This window comes from Trichosurus vulpecula, chromosome 7, assembly GCF_011100635.1.
Source record: "Trichosurus vulpecula isolate mTriVul1 chromosome 7, mTriVul1.pri, whole genome shotgun sequence".
Taxonomy (NCBI): Eukaryota; Metazoa; Chordata; class Mammalia; order Diprotodontia; family Phalangeridae; genus Trichosurus; species Trichosurus vulpecula.
Genome location: NC_050579.1, coordinates 46,963,896 through 46,984,648, shown reverse-complemented (window position 1 = coordinate 46,984,648; position 20,753 = coordinate 46,963,896). Strand labels below are relative to the sequence as shown.

Here is a 20,753-nt window from a genome sequence, read left to right as displayed (position 1 = left end):
ACTTCACAGAATAATGTTTTAAAATGCATTTGTTTTTAAATAAAACAAAATGCATAGGATTATAAAGGAAACCTTTGTAACTCTCCACCTTGTATCTGCTGCCCTCTCCAGTTTCAACTCCACCGAACAAGATGTCCCTCCCAAGGTAAACTCACCACCATACTGTTAACTCAAGTCTGGATCTACTCCACCTCCCCTCAGCCACCTCTCCTCTTTGTTCAGAGGACTGGAAGGTGGAATTCCAAACTCCTCCCAATGCCTTCCTTTAGAGAGGGCAGAAACTGGACTCTCAGATCACTCCACCTTTCCTTTGCTGCCCTACCTGGTTTCAGCTCCATGGAACAAGATGCCCTCACACCTAGTACCTGCTGGTGTCCCATCAATCCAGCCCCCCTCCCCCACCAGCCTTTCCTTCCTTCTTTTGTGTGTTGTCTCTTCCTTTAGATTATAAGCTTGTTGAGGGTAGGGACTGTCTTTCTTTTTGTTAATTGTATATCCCCATCTTTTAGCACAGTGCCTGGCATGTTGTAGATAATAAATATTCATTAGATTTATTGGATTGGAAACCAAAGGTTAGTGAAAATACACATGTATTTTTTTTCTATCCAAATTCACAAGCCCACTGAAATCTATCCATAGACTCCCTCAGTATCCACGGACCCCAAGTTGAATCCCTGAATTAGCCTGTTTCCTTTGCCTGGAAAGCTCTCCTCTCTCACCTCTGCCTAACAAAATCCTACTCATTCTTCAAGGTCGAGCTCAACAACCACTGTTTCCATGATGACTTCCTTAACTATTTCACCTTTCATTGATCTCCCTTACTTCTGAAATTCTATGACATTTACAATGCAAAATTTACCATTTAGCTTTACACAGGATGTTCTAAAAATCTTAGTGCAGTTTTAAGCTGCAATAGCTTAAATAGATTTTTGAGATACTCTGTACTTATATTTAAGTTCCATGTTCTTAGTCTATCCTTCTAAGTAGTCTCTGCAGAATTTAATACTGTTGATCACCTTCTCCTGGATATTTCCTCCTCTCTGAGTTTTGTAACACTGTTCTCTCGTGGTTTGCCGCTACTATGTTTGACTGCTTCTATTTGGTTTCCTTTGCTAGACCATCATCCATGACTATGGAAAGGCTCCATCCGGGGCCCTCTTTTCCGCTCTCTCTATACCTTCTCTCTCGTTGACCTCATCACCACCTGTTGGTGACTACCAGATCTATATATCCAATCCTAGTCTGATAGGCATCTCGAACAACATATCCAAAACAAAATTTAATTGTCTTTTTACCTCCAACTTACACATCTTACTGATGACTTGAAGAACAATTTGACTATACCCCTTGCTGCTGTTTCTCCAGGTCCCCTTTGGAAGATTCAAAATAAGCAACAGAAGTATATGTATGGAATTAAAAATTTTAATTGAAGACTATATGGGGGGAGGTGATGAGTTTCTGTCTACCATGTACCCCTTCCCAAAGGCAGTGAAATTCTCCAAGCCTAAGGCATAGGCATAGAAATTCCACTCTGACAGTTCAAAAAGAAGAAAGCAATGTAGTTTCCTCCATTCAATTCAATAAACATTTATTAAACTCTTAATTTAGGCTGGGCACTGAGGACACAAAGACAAAAAGGAAAATCATTCCTGAACTCAGATGCTTATAGCCCTTTTCCTGACAGATGATATTTGTACTGAAAAGGAAAACAGTAAATGAAAAGCATGGGATCTATTTTTTCCATTTTGTGGGTTGTGCAGTGATTTCAGTGAGTCCAAAGTGCTCTGTATTGAAAAAGTCTATCCTTTAAAACAACAGTATTCATTCATCTTGAGATGCTAATATGGCTTCTAATCATGGAAGATCATGATCGCAGAAGAATTAAATTTAGGAATAACCAGAAGGGTAATGAAAAGCCATATGGTGGGTCTAAGTAACAATAGCTCACATTTGAATACCATTTCACAGTTTACTAAGTGGTAAGCATTATTATTACTATTTTATAGAAAAGGAAACTGTTGCTTAAAGAACTTGCAGCTTACATAGAAGGGTCACAGAGCTAGGAAGAGGCAAAGCCAGGTCCTGAACCCAGGGTTTGTTTGCTTTTTTTACTCCGAATCTCTATGCTGCAGAATATTGCTTAAAAAAGAGACTTTCACTGGAGAAGTTATGTTAAAAAAAATCAAAGAGATATATTACCAGGAAAGGTGTCAAGTCATATATTGAAAATGAAGGACTGACAATTTTAATTAGCATCCCTGTGATACTAAAAGGACAAGAGGGAGGCCAGTGTGTTGGATAGATCTAATCTGGTGGGCTTATGGGCAAATGTAGTGATGAACTGGATGCAAAAGCCTGAAGGGGTTTTGATCTGCACTGATAGAGGGAGTGCCTATACCAGTGAAATCATGTATATACCCAAGTACCAAATTGCCTTTTTTTTTTTTTTAGGTAATGAACACGTATACCTCTTGAATTATTTCTACTCAGAAATCAGGACCTCATACCTTCCATGACTCTAGATCACTCCAGAGGAAACAGTGGTAGGAGAATCTGTTCATCATAAAGACTGGGAAGCTCATTAAGGGCTTCCTGAGAGAGGTATAGACCACAAAGGCTCTAGTCCTGCTCTCATCCTCATCCCCATTTCTCTATCCTGTGGTCACTCTAACCCTTGATTTTAGCCCATTTTTGTATATGTAGGGAAATATCATCAGGCCATTTTGAGACTGTCCCCTTTTACCTTTCCTCAAATACTCTGCCCCCTCTCCATGTTATTCCTACCAAATGTTTCCCTTAGGTGGGTCAAAGGAAGGCCCTCAAAGCATTACATTAGTTACGTTACTAAAGTGGTTGTGGGAGTGTTCATCAGATGAAACACCAGAAAACAAGGATTCCAGTAAGTACGAGGGTCGGGTGAGCTGTAAGCCTGAGGGGAACTCCAGCATCACGAGGAAAGAGATGCAACTTCTCCAGGTCTGGCAAAAAGGCCCGAGCATCCTCTAGGGCAGCTTGAGCAGCCAGAGTGAAGTTGGGGTCACCAGAGGTCAGAACATCAAAGACACATGAATGGAAATAAGCATCTTCAACTGGTAGACCTTCTTTGCACAACTGCCTAGCAGTATCAAAGGTCAGAGCTCCTCTTCGTTGTCGCTCCAACCGGGAGAGTCGCTGGCTTGGGGGACATCCCCCTACACAGAGCTGTAGATCCTGCTCAGCTGAGAATGCCCTTGCTACTTCTTCAGCTGCCCGGATTGAGAAAGAGAGCTGACCAGCTGCTTGCCGAATAATGATGGTTGTGCCAATGTAGGCAGCTCGAATCTCCACGTGGCTCCCAGGGGCCGCTGCTCGGATGGTCAGACTTGAACCTCCAGGACGGTCACCTCCATTGACTGATCCATCTTCAAAAGCTGCTGGGAGATTGTTCACTTCGGCCTGGTACACTTTTTGGTCAATACATTCCTGCATGTTCTTGAATATAATGGTGAGCTGTTTGGGGAAGGAGAAGAAAGGTTCATTTCTGGTCAACTTGATCTTCCCTAACATCACCCTCTTCCATAGCCCTAAATCCATCTCTTCCATGCTAAAATACCTTGGTCCTCTAAATTGCACTCATCCCTTCCCCTAGGCCTCCCTGAATACCAAGCAGTCCCTGTTCCCTGTTTAAATCTAACATTCCTTCCTCCCTCCTACCTACAGTCTCAATCTTAGCAGCTCCCAGAGTGGTGAGTTCCCCTGTTTTAGAAACTTCCACATCTGAATCTTTGTTTACTTAGGGCTCTGCCACTCTCAGTTTTTCTTCCGGATTTCCTGGACGTGGAAAGTGACCAATAGGAAGGAGTAAAGGGAGATGCTGGTAGTAAAGCGAATCGATGAGAAGCTGTGGGGATGAAGTAGTTAATAGTAATGGAGAGGGAGAGTCTGACTTCGGAGAGTGGCCAAGAGTGTGGGAAGGTGCCAACAAAGTCATGAAATTATAATGAGAGAATGACCAATGAGGACCGGAGTGGCTATCTCTGTATATTTTGGGGGTAACCAATGCCAAAGAAACTAATCAGCAAGTGGTTGTGCGGGCCGTGGTAGTGGAACCACAGCTCTTCACAAGGATTGACTGTCTATACCCTGACCTTCCCCGTGGCAGTGGCGTTGGCTCCAGTTGCCACCGGGTAGCTAGTAGCCTGGACGAAAAGGAAGTCGTTGTCCAAAAGGGGCCAGGAGCCTTGGACACGGCACGTGTGGAAGTGGTGGTGGAAGCTGCGTACGTGTGGATCCCCGAAGGCGGCACAATGCAGGAAGCCCGGGGGACGACCATGTAGCCTAGAAAACCGGCCTTCATAGTCACAGGGGTCCGGAGCCGGGGGGCCTGAAGAAAGGGCGGGGCCTGCCCCAGGAGGGGCGGGACCCTGCGGAGGGGGTGGGGCCGTGGGACCCTGGCGGGAGCAGTTGTGTTGGATCATCAAATCTTCTATCCCGTGGACAGCGGAATGGAAGGCCAAGTCCCCTCGGCAGGTACGCGCAGTACGCCGCGTGCAGAGTGCGTAGGAGCGCAGGGCGCGACATAGGCCACCAGAGTTCGCCCCTGGGCCCCGAACTCCACCTCCCCGGTTCCCTCCAGAAGATCCCCTACTTCGTAGGTTCAACGTGGATGATACATACTCAGCGTTGCAGCGGAGGATTTTGCATTGAGAGTGAGCTGGTAGGGGGAGGGGGAAATGGGAGGCGGGAGAAGAAGGGAAAAGGTTGGGGGGAGAAGGAGGGGGAAAAGATGGAAAGTGGTGGGTATATTGTCAGAAAGGCCCCAGACTCTATCCTCAACCAGAGTAGTCTCCAACACCCCTCCCACAGTTCATTGGTAGAACTCCAACCTTCCAAATACCATATGCCAATTGAGGACCACTTCTTCAGCCTCCATTAAACAATTGCCAACCCCTTTGCCTCTCCCTATGGTCCTCGTACAAAGCATGTAGTCCCTGAGTCTCCCAAAGAATCACCCTCGCTAAGGGATCTTGCCAGTTTCTCCACCCCGGCTCCCAGGGTCTCTCCCTTCCTCCTCCCTCTTCCTTTCCCCGAACAGAGTTCTCCTTGATCTGTGATATACAGGTCGTAGTCCTGAGTTTCGATCTGAATGATTGGGATCCCTCAGGCCTTTATTACATTCCCCTTTCCCCTTGCCTCCCCCAGACCCTTCCCTAACCTTCCCCTTACCATGTCCACAGAAGAGCAGCAGAAGAGTGAGAGTGCTTAGTGAGCTGCCACGGGGGGACCAGGGACTTGGGGAATGGCTTGGTTCCCTCATCCCTATCCAGCCAGGTCCCCCCGGTCCCCAGGTCTCTTCTGACTGCTGGCTGGATCCCCTGGAAGGGACCTTAGTCAAAGAGAGATCTAGTTGGGGGTTGAGGTGAGAGTAGCTAAAGTCTGAGTGAGAAGGGTTATAGGGGATCTAGGGAGGTCAAAGAAATGATGGAAGGTAGGAATGAGAGGAGAGAACTGGGGATTTGGGGCTTGGGGAACCTTTCTGGCCCTGTGTCTTCCTCCCATAGTCACCCCAGGGCCCTTGTGCAACACCCCAGTCAGAGGTGGAGGGAGGATGGGGGGGAGCAGAGTCCACTGTACTGACCCATCCTGAGCTGACCAAACAGTAGAGGGGTCAAAAAACAAATGACCAAGGGGACAGAGATACTCTGTTACCCCAATGGGCCTCTTGATGGAAATACAATCTGGGAACATTTCAGAAACACAACTCATTAGCTTATGGGTTTACTGAAGACCCCGGTGACTTGCCATTCCCTCCACACCTGGATCAGGAGAATGAAAGAGAAAGGATAAAGCTAGGAATATCCAAAGCCTATTTTGAACAGTGACATGCAGATCAATTTCTTTTGGAACCTAGAGCATACTAGATAGATGTTAGACACCTGCTATGCTTTTTCCATTGAATAACAAGTGCAAAACAATGTGCAAATCAATCTTTTTTTTTCCTGATCCAATAGCTTCTTTGCTTTTCCTAATATTCTGGTAATGCTGCTCTCAAGCATTAACCCTTTCAGCCCTGCAGATATAGAATATTCTGCCCCCACCTCCCATACATTCAATATCTCTCTCTTCCTTAGTTTGCCAAGACTTATCACCTACCACCAATCTTCTGGTGGAGAACTTAGGGCTAAAATTGGGGTAGAACAAGGCAGAGGTCTTGCAAGTGAAGCGTAGGCTAGAGAGGGGTTGGTATCCTGAAGGGAGATCCATAGTTGAAAGTGGCCTCTCACACCCACAATTCTTTGGGTATGGTGGAGGTGGGAGGTGGCAGTAGGGCGAGGGGTGTCAGTGGCCAAACATCTGAGTCTATAATTAATCTTGGCAGAGAGGACCACAAAGGTGGAGGCTTAGAGAACACCCCCTAAAACCCACCAGAAAGTCTGAGACATGGTGAGAATGGAACAGGAGGATTTCTGTCTGTGAGACCCGAGTAATGGAGGGGAAGGGTGGTGAGAGAGACTTGGGTATAGCCCTTTAGTCTTTCTCCTAGAGAAGTGTCTCTCTCAGCCAAGCCATCTTACTAGACAATTTCTCTCCCCCTTCCCCCTTGGCACAGAGTGCTCCTTGCTCTAGGATATACTCCATGTAATCAGCATGTCAGGATGAAGTTCCCATGTCAGCATGAGGAGATTGGGACTACCAGCCTATATAGCCTAGAGGAACTGAGGTTGGCGTCCATGATTCCCAGCATTAAAAAAAAATGCAAACCCAAAACTTTTGAAAGAAGCCTTAACTTTGTGGTGACTTACCTCTGTATCTAGAGGTCAAGTGTCAGTCTGATATCCAATTTTCCATCCAGTGTTGCCTACTGTCTGTCAGCTTTATCCAAGGGTCCCATATCTCCTTTTCCATGTCCCCTTTCTCCCAACTCCAGTATTGAGCCCTAGCTACAATCTGTCTGAGGCCAAGGAGCTAGGAAAGGTTTGGGGAGGTGAGGAGTGAACATATAACCAAAGGGATGGACAGCTGGGGATGGGGGAGAGAGGCCGAGTTGAGGTGGAAGGAGGCCTGACCACTGAGTTGAGAGTTTTAAAAATAGCCAGGACCATAATTCTGGGGGGAGGGAGGGAGCAGGAGAGCAGAAGGAGTTGTATGTTTGTGTGTGTATGTGTGTGTTTATGTATATAGAGAGATCAGGGTAGTGGCCATGACAGGGAAAGGGGTCAGATATCCAGTTCCATCCTGTATGAAACCCTAGTTGCTGTCTTATCCAGGCAGTCCTTAGGGATTGCTAAAACACAGGGTCCTGCCCCTGAGGAATTGGGGCAAGTACTTGGATATGTCCCCACTTCCCAGACCCTTTGAATATTGTTGCCTACTCTCTACAGATGCCATTTGGGGGTGGAAAGCAGCTATCATTAAATAAAAACTACAGCAGGAGATAAATCCCTCCCCAAAATTCCTCAGCCCACCCCCCAGTCCATCAAAGTAGGGCCAAAGAAACCAGCTGCCCAGAGAAATCTGAGCCTGGGTTGGTGAGAAGCTGGGGCTGTTAAAATCTATTTTCCCCTGCCCTAGATCCACATTTAGCTCTGGTCTGTGCAGCTGCTGTCTGCTCTCCCTCCCCACTTTCCCTCCTACTCCTCTCCCTATTATCCACCCCCCCCAATAAAATAAAATAAAGAGTTCAGCTGAATTGTGATACTAGAAAGTGTGAGAATGTGAGACAAGGGAATCTCCCTCCCTCTGCCACCAAATCACACAGATAAAAATCATTATAATGCCACACAAGGAAAAGGTAAAAAGTTTTTCCTCTTAAAAGAAAAACATTGTGTCATAAATTTAGAGTTGGAAGAGACCTTACAAGTCATTTGGTTTACTTGTCTCAGTTTACAGGAGAAGAAACAAAGCCAGAGATCTGGTAGGTAGTAAAATGGCAAAACTCTGATTTGAACTTCATAAAACATTCCATTACTTAGTTTAAAAAGTTAAAAGTTGGGAACATAACATTGTAAACTAATTTTTTTGGGGGGATTGATATCTAATGGAGAAAAGGGGAAATTGGGGTAGTAACAAAGAGATTTAAAAAAAAGACAATTTCATGGAGTAGCAGCTCCATCTCATGGCCTTTTAGTATTTTGCAGCTCAATACTTTCAATGTCGTTTTCATGTCCATAGGCCAGCATATTTTTGTGTTTACCCTATTGACCGGAAATAAGGCCAGAGATTTACAACCCTTAACATAGATGATTGGGCTAGGCATAGTGGTGAATTCTATAATCCCTGCTATTGGGCATGCTGAGGCTTGTGGATCCCTCACAGTAGTGATTTCTGAGTGATAGGAGGCTAAACCGATTGGATAGATCTTAGGAGTCTAGCCCCAATATGGTGAACCTGTAACAGTAAGGCAATCCTTTTAATCCTCCCTGATTGATTCATTATCACACTCACCACAGTGACTGTTATCTACTTTTTCATCCCTCCTCAAGTGCCCCTCTGCCATCTCAGCTGAAGACCTTGTCTCATTCTTCACCCAAAAAATAGAGTTCATTTGTCAAGAGCTCCTTTTTATCTCCTCCTCAGCTTAACATTACTGAGATGTCTTCCTTAACTACCTCCACTTTAATTTCATCCTTGTCTCATATGAAGAAGTGGCCCTTCTCCTTGTCAAAGCTAACCCATCCATCTGTTTCATTAATTGAATTTTCATGCCATCTTCTTCAGCAAATTGCCTCCTTTCTCATTCTCACACTCTAATTTTCAGGGCTTTTTTTTCTTATATACTGGCTGCTTCCCTGATGCTTACAACATACCCCTGGGCGCCACCATCCTTAAGAAGTCCATAGACCATCCAACCATACCCTCCAGATATCATGGCATATCTCTCTTTCTCCTTTTCACCAAACTCCTTGGGAAAGTCATCTAATAGGTGTTTCTACTTCTATAGATGAGAGAGTATCCAGGAGAAAACAGTTTTCAACATCATCAAATGCTTCAGAGAATTCAGAAACAATGAAGACTGAGAAAAGACCATTGGATTTGGCAATTAACAGGTCACTGTTAATATTGAAAAGTTTCAAGTGAATGATAAAGTCAGAAGTCAGACTACAAGAGATTGAGAAGTTAAGTGAGAAGAGAGGATGCGGGAGCAATGACTACAAACAGGACAAACAGGTATTTAGCAGTTTGTCTGAGAAAGGAAGAGGTGTGGGATGATAGCTTAAGGAGGTTGATAGGGTTAAGTGAGGATTTGGTCAAGGATCAGGGAGATGAGCATATTTTAGGACAGGGGAGAAGGAGGAAGTAGCTAGGGAAAGACTGGAAAATTAGAGTGGGAGGGGATGATTGTAGGCACAATCTATGAGAACAGATGGGAAGGAATGGCATCAAGAGTACAAGCAGTGGGGTTGGCCTTGGCAAGGAGACTAGAGTAAAGGAGCAGGGAATGGGGGGGGGTGTTCTCAAGGGGCTTTGAGAGCTTAAGGAGAGGAGAAGATGTGAAATTGCCTCCAGTTTCTCAATAAAATATCATGCCATCTGCAGCTCTAGCCTCCCTCTGCCTCCTCCTGGAACCTTAATTCCAATACCTGTGAGCTAGGGTTTGGTTTGTTAGCTTTTATTTTATTTAGTCTTAATCTCAGGCCTAGCATGCCACTTTTGGGCCATCTTTATGTTATGCTTTGCTACATGTACCCGTAAACGACTTTCTGTCTCTAGGTATAAACCATAAGCTCTTTGAAGGTGTGACTATCTTGCTTGCTTGCATGTGTTGTTGTTTGTCCTATGTTATTGAAGAAGACCTATGACACCATGGGGTGATGTCTTGACTTGTGTGTGAATTGGATTTAAGTGAGGCAGAGTTACACAAAGTCATTAGCCTCACTTTTCCAGAGTCATCGAAGTCCAGTGGCTAGACAAAAGTCAAAACATCCATGATGGTCAGTATGCAGTGGCTGGGATGCACCTTAGTATCTTTGATGCCTGATCAAGCTCTAAGTGTTCCACAGAGTTATATGGGGCATTCAAGGAGGACTAGCACCTATGGCGTGAGGGTTTGCGAAGCCCTTTTCATCCACCTTTGGTATCTACCTGCCACCAACTCTTCTCACCTGTGACTCCAAGAAGCTGTAGCATGCCCATTGGCCATGCTCTGCTAAAACCACATCAGCACATGGGCTAAACCAGATTGAGGGTAACCAACAAGCCTCAAATCCTTCGGTGAGTTAGGCGGATGTCTACCCCAAGCATGTGAAGACTTCCCCTAGTGCAATGGAATAGTTTGTATTTGTATAATCAACACTTAGCACAGAGCCTGGCACATGGCAAGCACTTGATAAATGCTTTTTTATTCTTTCATTTTGCCGAGATAATTGGAGAAGGCTGTGTTGTAGGGACTTGAGGAGAAAAGAGATAGTGTGCAACAGCTTCTTTTGAGAGTACAGTAGAGAATCAGTTAGGATTAAGTTGAAGGATTGTCTTGAAGGATTGGGGGCTCAGCTTAGTTAATACCACATATATGGCCACTATTCTGGTCCAGGTCCTTATCACCTCATTAGTCTCTTCCTTCATTGTCTCTGTTCTCTAATCTAGTCTTCAGAGTGGCCAAATAGATTTTCTAAAGCACAGGTCTGAGCATGTCACTCAAGAAGTAAAGATGTCCTATGGTTTTCATTTACCTCCAGAATATCATACAAAGTTCTTTGTTGCATGTTTAAAGTCCATCATACTATATGGCTCCAGCTTGTCTTTACCCTCCCTCTTTGTCCTGCCACCTTGTCCAATCTCTGGCTTCCTTAAAGGTTTTGCTCAAGTGCCATTTCTGATGTCTGGATCATTAAATTGCTTTCACCTTCTCCTACCCCCAAGATAGTACTTTTATTTTCTTTTGGTGTACACCTCTCTCTCTCTCTCTCTGTACATGTATATATGTGTGTGTGTGTGTGTGTGTATCCAAAAGACTGTCTGTAATAGGTGCCTCCACTTTCTCTTTTTTCTACTTTCTTCTTAACCCCTTGCAATCTGGCTTCTGACCTTATCATTCCACTGAAACTGTTCTCTCTAAAGTTACCAGTGATCCCTGAGTTGCCAAATCCAGTGGCCTTTTCTCTGACCTCATTCTCCTTGACCTCTCTATAGCCTTTGATGTTGGTCATTTTCTCCTCCTTGATGCTCTCTTTTCTCTATAGGTTTTCCAGATACTACTCTCTCTTACCTATCTGGCTGTTCTTTCTCAGTCTTCTTTGCTACATCCTCATGGATCACACCCTCTAACTTTAGATGTCTCTGAGGGTTCTGTCCTGGGCCCTCTTCTCTTCTCCCTCTATACTACTTTACTTGGTGATCTCATCTTGTCACCAGTTACCATCTATGTAATGACTGTTCTCAAGTCTACTTATCCTGTCCCAACCCCTCTGTGACCTTCAATTTTGTATTTTCAAATGCCTCTCAGACATCTCAAACTGGATATCCACTAGACATCTTAAACTCAACTTGTCTTTCTCCCTAAACCCCTTTCCCTCCCACCTTCCCTATTACTGTCAAAGGCAACATTGTTTTCTCAGTCTCTCAGGCTCACAACCTAGGAGTCATCTTGGACTTGTTGTCTCTCACCCCGCCACATCCAATCTGTTGCCAAGACCTGCCAGTTTCACTTTTGCAACATCCCTTGAATATGGTCCCTTCTCTTCTCTGACACTGCCTCCCCGCTGTGCTGCAGATACTCCTCACCTCACACCTGGGTCATTACAATAGCCTGATGGTCAGCCTCCCCCAAATCCCTCCTCACTCTAATCCATCCTTCATTCAACCACTAAAATAGTTTTCCTAAAGTTCAGATTCAACTATGTCACCCTTCTTCCCAATAAACTCCAGTGACTCCTGATTGCCTCCAGGATCAAGGAGAAAGTGCTCTGTCGAGCGTTCAAAGCCCTTTATAACCTAGTTACTTTCTACCCAGACAACTCGTATTCAGTCCTGTGACTCTGGCCTCCTGGCTGTCTCAGGAACAAGATACTTCATCTCTTAGCTCAGAGCCTGCCTGGAACACACACCCTCCTCCACTCTGCCTACTGACTTCCCTAGCTTCCTTTTAAACCCAACTAAAATCCTTTCTTTTACTGGAAGCCTTTCCCAACTCTTCTTAATTCTAAATGACTTTCCTCTGTTAATTACTTCTGTTTATCCTGTATATAGCTTGCTTTGTATATATTTGTCTGCATGTTGTCTCTCCCATTAGATTATAAAGCTCTTTGAGGGCGAGGACTGTCTTTTTTATATCCCCAGTGCTTATCACTGTACCTTGCACATAGTAGGCCCTTAATAAATGTTGATGGATTGATAGTGTATACAGTGTGTATATATACATAAATATGTATATGTATGTATGTATGTATGTATGTATGTATATGTGTGTATTTATAATCCCTGTCTCAAAACCCACTGATACCTGGAGAGGAATGTTCCACTGTTAGTGAGGGGAGAGTGGAGTTGGAAAAAGGTGAGAGAGCTCCAGCCTTAGCTAGTTTCCTTTGGAAATCCTGACACCCCATTCTTCTTCAGGACTTTTCAAGCAATGAGTCACTTTGGGTGCCTCTGGCTTCCAGTTTTGAGAGAGAAGAAGGAAGAAACCAATCCCATTTCAGGTTACTGAAGGAAAGAATGCTGGGAAGACATGAGCTAGGCTCCATCATGTCCCCATTCCCAACTAGCTATAGTAGAATCTTTGGGGAGTTTCCCCTTGAGTGAGATCTAGGACACTCTCTTGGTTCAGCTGAGTTATCTCACTTCCAATGGGAGAGTTCCTTCACTCTGTATTATTTGGTAAATATTCTCTTATATACCTTCTTTGATTGATGTTTTGCCACCGATTTGGGTAAATGGGTATATTTGCTTTTCTCTCTATGTGTGGAGATTGGAGATGGAGTTCCATGTAGGAGGAAGAGAGAGATGACTAGTTTCACTACGTCATACAGAATGTGGGACAGGGAGTATAATGAATTTGGAAATAAAGGTTGGGATCATATTGTGAAGGATTTGAAAAATTAAATAGAGAAGTTTATATTTGCTCCTACAGGCTCCTACTACCACTGGAGTTTATTGAGTAAGGAAGTGACACAGTCAGATCTGTGCATAAAGAAAATTACTTTAGCAGCAATGTGGAGTATGTACTGAAATGGGAAGAGGCAAGCTAGGGAGACAAATTATGAAGTTGTTGCAGTAATCTAAGTGAGGGGTGATAAGTGCCTGAACTAAGGTAGTGGCTCTATTAATACAGAGAGATAATCCCTTCCATAAAAGATATAAAAATGTCAAGATTTGGTTGTGTAGGGTGAGAGAGAATCAGGGAGATGAAGATAATACCAAAGTTATAAACATGGGACATTGGAAAGAAATAGAAATAGAGACCTTTGGAACAGGGGAGGGCTTGTGGAGAAAGATAATGAGGTTTTAAAAAAACATGCCAAATTGAATATATTTAATATTTCCCCCCAATTACATGCAAAAACAATTTTTAATATTCATTCAAAAATTTAAAAAATAAAATTAAAAAAAAAATTCTGAGTTCCCTCCTTGTCCCTCTTTGGTAAGGGAAGCAATTTGATAGAGGTTGTAAATGAGCACTCATGTGAAACATATTTCCATATTAGTCAGAACATGTTAAGTTTAAGATATTTTTCTGATACCTATTTTGAAATGTCCAATGAGCAATTGGTGATATTAGATTGAAGCTCAGAAGACACACTTGAGTTGAATATATAGATCTGTAAGTCACTGGCACAGAGATGAAAATAAAACCTATGGGCACTGATGATGTCACCAAGACAAAGAGTATAGAGAGAATAGGGGCCTATGATAGAGTCTTGGGGAACAGTCATAGTTAGGAAGCATGATATGGATGCTGAACTAAGAAAGGAGATGGAAGTAATAATCCAACAGTAAGAAGAGAGCTAGGTGAGGGTAATGTCATTAAAAATCCATAGAGGAAAGAGTACCCAAAAGGATAAGGTGGTCAGCATCGACAAATGCAGCAGAAAGGCCAAGAAGGATGACTATAAAAAAGACCATCAGATTTGGCAGTTGGGATGGGAGAGAGCGTACTGTAGGAGAAACAATCCAATAAACCCAAGATAATAAATTACTTAGAGAAAACTTCCTATTTGACAAGAATTGCTGGAAAAACTGGAGAGAAGTATGGTAGAAATTAAATTTAGGCTAATAACTTGTACTACATACCACAATGAACTTGAAGTGGATAATTAAGCTAAATAACGAAAGTCATCAGAAGTTTAAAAGTGAACCACATCAGATACCTTTCACAGTTATAGCTTGGGGTGAATTCTTCACCAAACAAGAAGTAGAAGTGATCATAAAAGACAATGTAGATAATATGGATTTAAGAAATTAAAAGACAATCATAGGAAAAACTGTGTTAAATCACTAGTAATAAGAGGAACGCAAACTAAAATAACTTTGGGGCTTCACCTCACAACCAACAAATTGGCAAAGATGACAAATGATGGAAAATAGTCAATATTTAGAGGGATGGTAGGAAGACAAGTACCCGAATGCATGGTTGGTGGAGCTATGAATTAGTCCAACTATTATGGAAAGTCATTCACAATAATATGAAGAAAATGACTGAAATGTCCTTGATCTTTGACCCAGAGATTCCACTAGTAGGCATATATCGCAAGGAGGTCAATGACAAAAATAAAAAGTCTAATCTCCATCAAAATATTTATAGCAGCACTTTTCGGAATAAGCAAAGAACTGGAAACAAAGTGGATCTGACTACTGAGGAATAGCTAAACAAGTTGTGGCATATGAATATAATGGAATATTATACTGTTAAACATGATGAATATAAGGAAAATATAAACTGATTCAGAGTGGAGTGAACAGAGCAAAGTGAAGTTAGGAAAACAATATATATGATTGCAACAAAATAGAAAACAAAATGTAAAACTATAACAAAAGATAAAACATGATATTGAAAAGCATTTGCAAGAATAAAATAAATGTAATTAATACATAAGAAAGGACACTGTCGATTGGGGAAGATTCTTTACATCACATTATCTATTATATCCAAGCTATAGGCAACTATCAGAATTATATAAGACAAACAGAACCCTCTTTATAATTAGGAGTTTAGGGGGACAGTGTCCTTTGATCTCAGTTTCTCTCTTTGAGCTCATGGGAAGGTCATGGGTTGACTTGAGATGAAGCCACAGATCTTTATGGTGAAAGAAATAGCTCAAAGAGAGTAAAAGTGCCTACACAGAGAAACTGTTACAAGGATGACCGAAGAGGGAAGTTCTGGGAAATAGTCCTAGTAGTTCTAGTGAGTGGACACTTCTTTATATAATTGGTCAAAAGGGATATGAGCAAAGAGTTCAAAAAAGAAATCATTTGGAATAATGGGAAATGTAGGAGATGTAAATGCAAGATGTCAGTCAAGTTTATTTTTATAGAAAAGATGATCGCTTGGAACGATGTCTTCAAATGACCAAACTGCATATCCTTTGACCATTATTAGGCCTATACCCCAAACACATCAAAGAAAGAGGAAAAGGACCCATATGTATGAAAATATTTAGAGCAGCTTTGCATGGTAGTTCCAAACGGGAAACTAAGGGGGTGTCCACCTATTAAGCAAATGTAATGTAATTCTGTTAGACCACAAGAAATGATGAAATGGACAGTTTCAGAGGAAACTTGAAAAATTTGTATGAATTGCAGATTGAAGTGAGTGGAGCTATTAAGAACAATTTTTATGCAGTGACAACATTGCAAAGGGAAACAACTTTGAAAGACTTTAGGACTGTGATCAATGCAATAATAAAATACAAGTACAGAAGATTAAATATAAAATGTATTACTCACCTCCTGCCAGGGAGATGATGGACTTACAATTCAGAACAAGCACACGTTGTTGAACATGGCCAATGTGAGAATTTGTTTTGATGGATTATGCATACTTGTTATCAGGGTTTTATTTTGTTTTTTTCATTGTTTAATTGAGTGAACAGTGGGGTTGATATATAAGAGATACTAATATAAATAAATTTTAAAAGAAAAAAGTGATTTCCAGGAATTTTTCATGCATTTATTACATCTAAAAGCACCAACTACTTGAGTAATGGGTGAAAGGGCTCCCTCTGCTGGCCAAGATTAGATCATCTGAATACTAAAACTTGGGCAAATGAAAGGGAAAGATGTCCCCCTGCATCGTCACACATGAACCCTCTTTATAATTAGGAGTTTAGGGGGACAGTGTCCTTTGATCTCAGTTTCTCTCTTTGGGTTCGTGGGAAGGTCATGGGTTGATTCGAGATGAAGTCACAGATCTTTATGGTGAAGGAAATAGCTCAAAGAGAGTAAAAGTGCCTACACAGAGAATCTGTCACAAGGATGACCGAAGAAGGAAGTTCTGGGAAATAGTCCTAGTAGTTCTTGTGAGTGGACACTTCTTTACATCAGGCTTAAAATTGTGCCACCCCCACTTCTACTCTCTTTCTGCTTTTGAGAGAAACAGAACAAGCCTAATCTCTTCTACGTGAAAAACTTTTAAACACTTGAAGATCTCTCCTCTAAGTCTCTTCTTAAGGTTAAATATATCCCTTCAGTACCTTCAAATGATCCTTACACAGAATCCTTGAGACCCAGAGGTATATTCTCTCTCTCTGAGGGGCTTCAGCCCCTGGGCTCACATGGACCAAAATCATATACTGAAGAGGGGGAACCAGACCCAAAAGGGGAGTCAGACGGTTTCCTCTTGAATCATCTGTCTTTTTGTGCCTCTGTCCTAGGGCCCCCAGGCAGAATTTGAGGTTCAGGCTCAGTCCTATCTGGGCAAACACTAGTTTCTGCTGCCATCTATAAATGGCCACTAGGTGGGGAGAGTATCCTTTCAGGAGAAATCCGAGAAAGAAATCCACCTTGTTGATAGAAGAGAGAACAAGAGTGCAGTTGTTTCTTAATTGTCTCTTCCGATTTGAAATTTTGTGATGAGAATTTACATAATAGCCTGTTTTACTCCTCATCTTCCACTAGTTAATGAAAATCTACATCTACAGCCAGCCATAGAAATAAAGTACACAAGAAAGCAGTTTGACTCTCCCTGTTTATTTTAACCCTTTGGCCACATTTCCAATCCCAGCCCCGCATGTCGGTCGGGACATTGATTGGACGTGTTTTTTTCCCTGAAAACAGGTGAACAATCCTGAGCTCAATATTTGTTTCTAGTCTTAAGAAAGAGCAGAGAATTCCTAGGTGAAGATAATAGGGGGGATATGTACTGCTACTACAACTTCTCAGAGACGAAGGTGATCACTGACAGGAGACTGGGTCATACACAACTGGCAGAACAGGAGAGAGGGGTGTTTGAGTGAGTTGTTCTGAGTAGCTCTGAGGCGAAGGTAAAATGCCATAAGGTGTTTCATATTTTAAGTATTAACCTCATGGGCGACTATGAGGCATTATGGATCACAGTGACATGTTTTAAATGTTTTTCAATGTGCCTTTGTGAGTCTTTTGGCTTTAAGCATTTCTTTTTGTGGTAGAAGAAATAAATAACTGTCCTATACACGATCTACTTTGTACCTCGAGTACCCTTCTAGAAGGGATTTTGTCAGTCCCTTTTGGGAAGGTGCTGGAGAGGAGCCAAACCTAAAGAGATTTTCCCTGGAACTCTAGGAGGAAAAAGGAAGGTTCAAAGGGTTATTGTGGACCCTTGGCAGCATCACCCTTACGGAATCAGGAGGGAACTCAGACTTCTAGCTCTTAGGAACCGACCAGGGAAGGACCAATTGAGCTACGGAAATGCAAAGCAAATGCCTAGCCTTGTTACTTCAGTGCTTAAGTTCACCAAGAACTTCCTCTTGCAATCTCTAGCCAAGAGTTTTTCCCATCCGTCTCTCGTCCACCCAGCCGTAACCTCCCTACTCCCGCCACCTCCGGCTCCCTTTCTAGAGTCCCAAGGACTACTGCAGCCTGGTAGGTTCCAGCGTCAGGAGTCACTGGAGGGGCAGAGAATTTCCTCAGGTTTTCTCTCGAAGTCCAGTAGCTCCGGGCAGGCGAGATCTTGACGGGAAAGCTCCGAGTTCTGGAGCAAAAACTGCGCTTTGGCGTAATTCTCCGAACTGGAAAGTACAGATCCAACACATATACAGCGAAACAAGAAAATCCTGCTATATTCGTGCTACCGGAATGATATAAGAGAATGGCCTGTCGCCTTCCCTGGTGGTCTAGTGGTTAGGATTCGGCGCTCTCACCGCCGCGGCCCGGGTTCGATTCCCGGTCAGGGAAATTGATTTTTAAGTAACTTTTCTACCTCAGAGGCCTTCCGGCACTTGAGGGAGGGCGACAGGGATTCCCAGTTTTTTAGTGAACTTGCTGAACGCGCAGACTAGCAACAAAGTTTCCGAGACGTTAGTTTCAGTCTCAACACGGAGACTAGCAACAAAGTTTCCGAGACGTTAGTTTCAGTGAACTCTGCAAGAGCCAATGGCAGAAAATTTTCCAGTTTCTTCCAAGACACTCATTACAAGCCTTAGTGGACCCTGATATTTCAATCTTGAAGTTTGGGGGCAGCCTCAAACCACAATATGCTAGGCAATGTTAAAAACTGGAGAAGACAAGTAGATCATATGCAGGGAAATCTCTCTCTCTCTCTCTTTTTTTTTTCATTCTGTCTGGAGTTACGAAAGCAATCGGGGCGGAGGAGAAGCTCTGGACACCCTGAGGCAGCCCCTGCTTGACTAGTTCAAGCCCGAGGAAAGAAGGGTCTCTGAGAGAAGCCTGAGAAAGAGGGTGCTGAAGTAAGCTGAAAAAGCTATTTCATACGTAATTACATACCAGCTAGAAAAGGGGGCAGCGTAACCCATGGAAGAGACCCCCCCCCCAAAAAAAAGAAGCCAGTTGAATAATTCACTTCAGTACTGGAACATCTAATCAGTTCCTCTAGCCACTGCTAAGAGTCAGGTGTACACTGAGTTTCGTAGGAGAGGCAGACACTGCTGATTCTTTCTCTTCTCTAGGATCAAATACAAGCTTCTCTGCTTGATATTTCAATCCCTTAACAATTTTGTGCCAACCTGTCCCTTTAGACAGCCCCCTCACACTCCTCCCATTCCAATCAAATTAGCTTAGCTCACCTCAAATTGCACCTCCCATTTCTATGCCATTGAGTGCGTAGAACTCTTCGATCCCTCACTTCTGGGGGAATTCTGTATTGATACCCCTAGCTGTTAGTACTTTCTTCCTCTTTAAATGATCTTGTGTCTATTTCACAGTTTACATATTATGTCTACTAGTAGAATGTAAGTTATTATTTGAGGGTGAAGCCTGGGTTGGTTTTTGTTTAGTTTTTTGTCCTTTGTCTTCCTTCCCAGAAGATAAGAAGTACTTAAATGTTTAGTCAAGGATTTATTAAGCCTTTACTATAGGCTAGGCACGGTGCTATAAGCACTGACATTACAAAGTAAGGCAAAAACTAATGCTATCTAGAAGCAGCATACATTTTAAAATTAATTTTATTTTTTAACTAACAAGACTTTATTTTCTCTCCTGTCCACCACCACTAGAAAAAAAAGAAAACTTTTGTAAAAAATATGCATTGATAAGTAAAACAAATCTCTACATTGGCCTATTTCCAAAAATGTATGCCTGATTAGACCTAGCCAATAACCTCTCTGTCTTGAGATGGGTAGCATTTTTCATTATCAGTCCTCTGAAATCATGGTTGACCATTGCTTTGATCAGAGTTCTTAAGCTGTTCATTTCTACAGTGTTGTTATTCATAGAATATACAGTGTCCTTCTAGTTTGGCTTACTTCATTCTGCCTGAGTTCACAAAAGTTTTCCCAAATTTCTCTGAAACCAGACCCTCCTATTGTTTCTTAGAGCTGAATAGCATTCCATTGTATTCATATACCATACTTTCTTTAGTCGTTCCCTAATTAAAGATCACTCTCATAGTTATCAATTCTTTGGCACTACAAAAAGAGTTGCTAACAAATATATTTGTACACATTCATCCTTTTCCTCTTTCTTTGATCTCTTTGGGGTATAGACCTGATAGTGGCACAGGTTAGTAACTTTTTTTTTTTTCTGAAGCATAGTTCCAAATTACTTTGCAGATGGCCGGCCCAATTCACAGCTCTAACAACAGTGCACCAGTGGGCCTGTTTTCCTGCAGCCCCTTCAACATGTCATTTTCCTTTTTTTGGTCATTTTTGCTAACCTGACAGTGCAAAGTGTTGCTTTAATTTGCATTTCCTCTAATTACTAGTGGTTTGGAGCACTTTTTTTCATATAGAGATTGATAGCCTAGATTTCTTCCCTTGAGAATTGCCTGTTCATATGAACCTTTGACTATCATTTGGGAAATGGCTGTTTTTTTAAAAATAAATTCGAATTAGTTCCATGTATCTTGGAAATAAGACTTTTATTTGAGAAACTTGCCGCAAATGTTTTCCCCAACTAATTGTTTTCCTTCTCATCTTTGCTGAATTGGTTTTGCTTGTGCAAAAACTTTTTGATTTTATGTAGTAAGAACTGTCCACTTTACCTTTGGCGATCTTCTCCATCCCTTGTGTGGCCATGAACTCTTTCCTTATCTGTAGATCTAAAAGGTAATTTCTTCCTTGCTAAGACCTTATATGCTAATGAGGAAGATGAGCAGATGAAACTATCCCTATTTGCTGATGACATCATAGTATACATAGAAAATCCTAGGGAATCAGCAAAGATACTAATTGAGACAGCTACTAGCTTTG

The 20,753-nt window shown here is 42.5% G+C and overlaps 1 protein-coding gene and 1 non-coding gene across 2 annotated transcripts; one reads left to right on the top strand and one right to left on the bottom strand.

Moving 5' to 3' along the window:
* Positions 1-1,408: 1,408 nt before the first annotated feature.
* Positions 1,409-5,551, bottom strand: HJV (hemojuvelin BMP co-receptor). Its single transcript, XM_036767058.1, has 3 exons — positions 5,206-5,551; positions 4,128-4,693; positions 1,409-3,489 (listed from the first exon to the last, which is right to left on the bottom strand). The coding sequence occupies exons 1-3, from the start codon at positions 5,294-5,296 to the stop codon at positions 2,869-2,871; spliced, it is 1,278 nt and encodes a 425-aa protein (XP_036622953.1). The 5' UTR covers positions 5,297-5,551; the 3' UTR covers positions 1,409-2,868.
* Positions 5,552-18,210: 12,659 nt separating this feature from the next.
* Positions 18,211-18,282, top strand: TRNAE-CUC. Its single transcript has one exon. It is a non-coding gene; the product is annotated as a tRNA-Glu (tRNA).
* Positions 18,283-20,753: the final 2,471 nt, after the last annotated feature.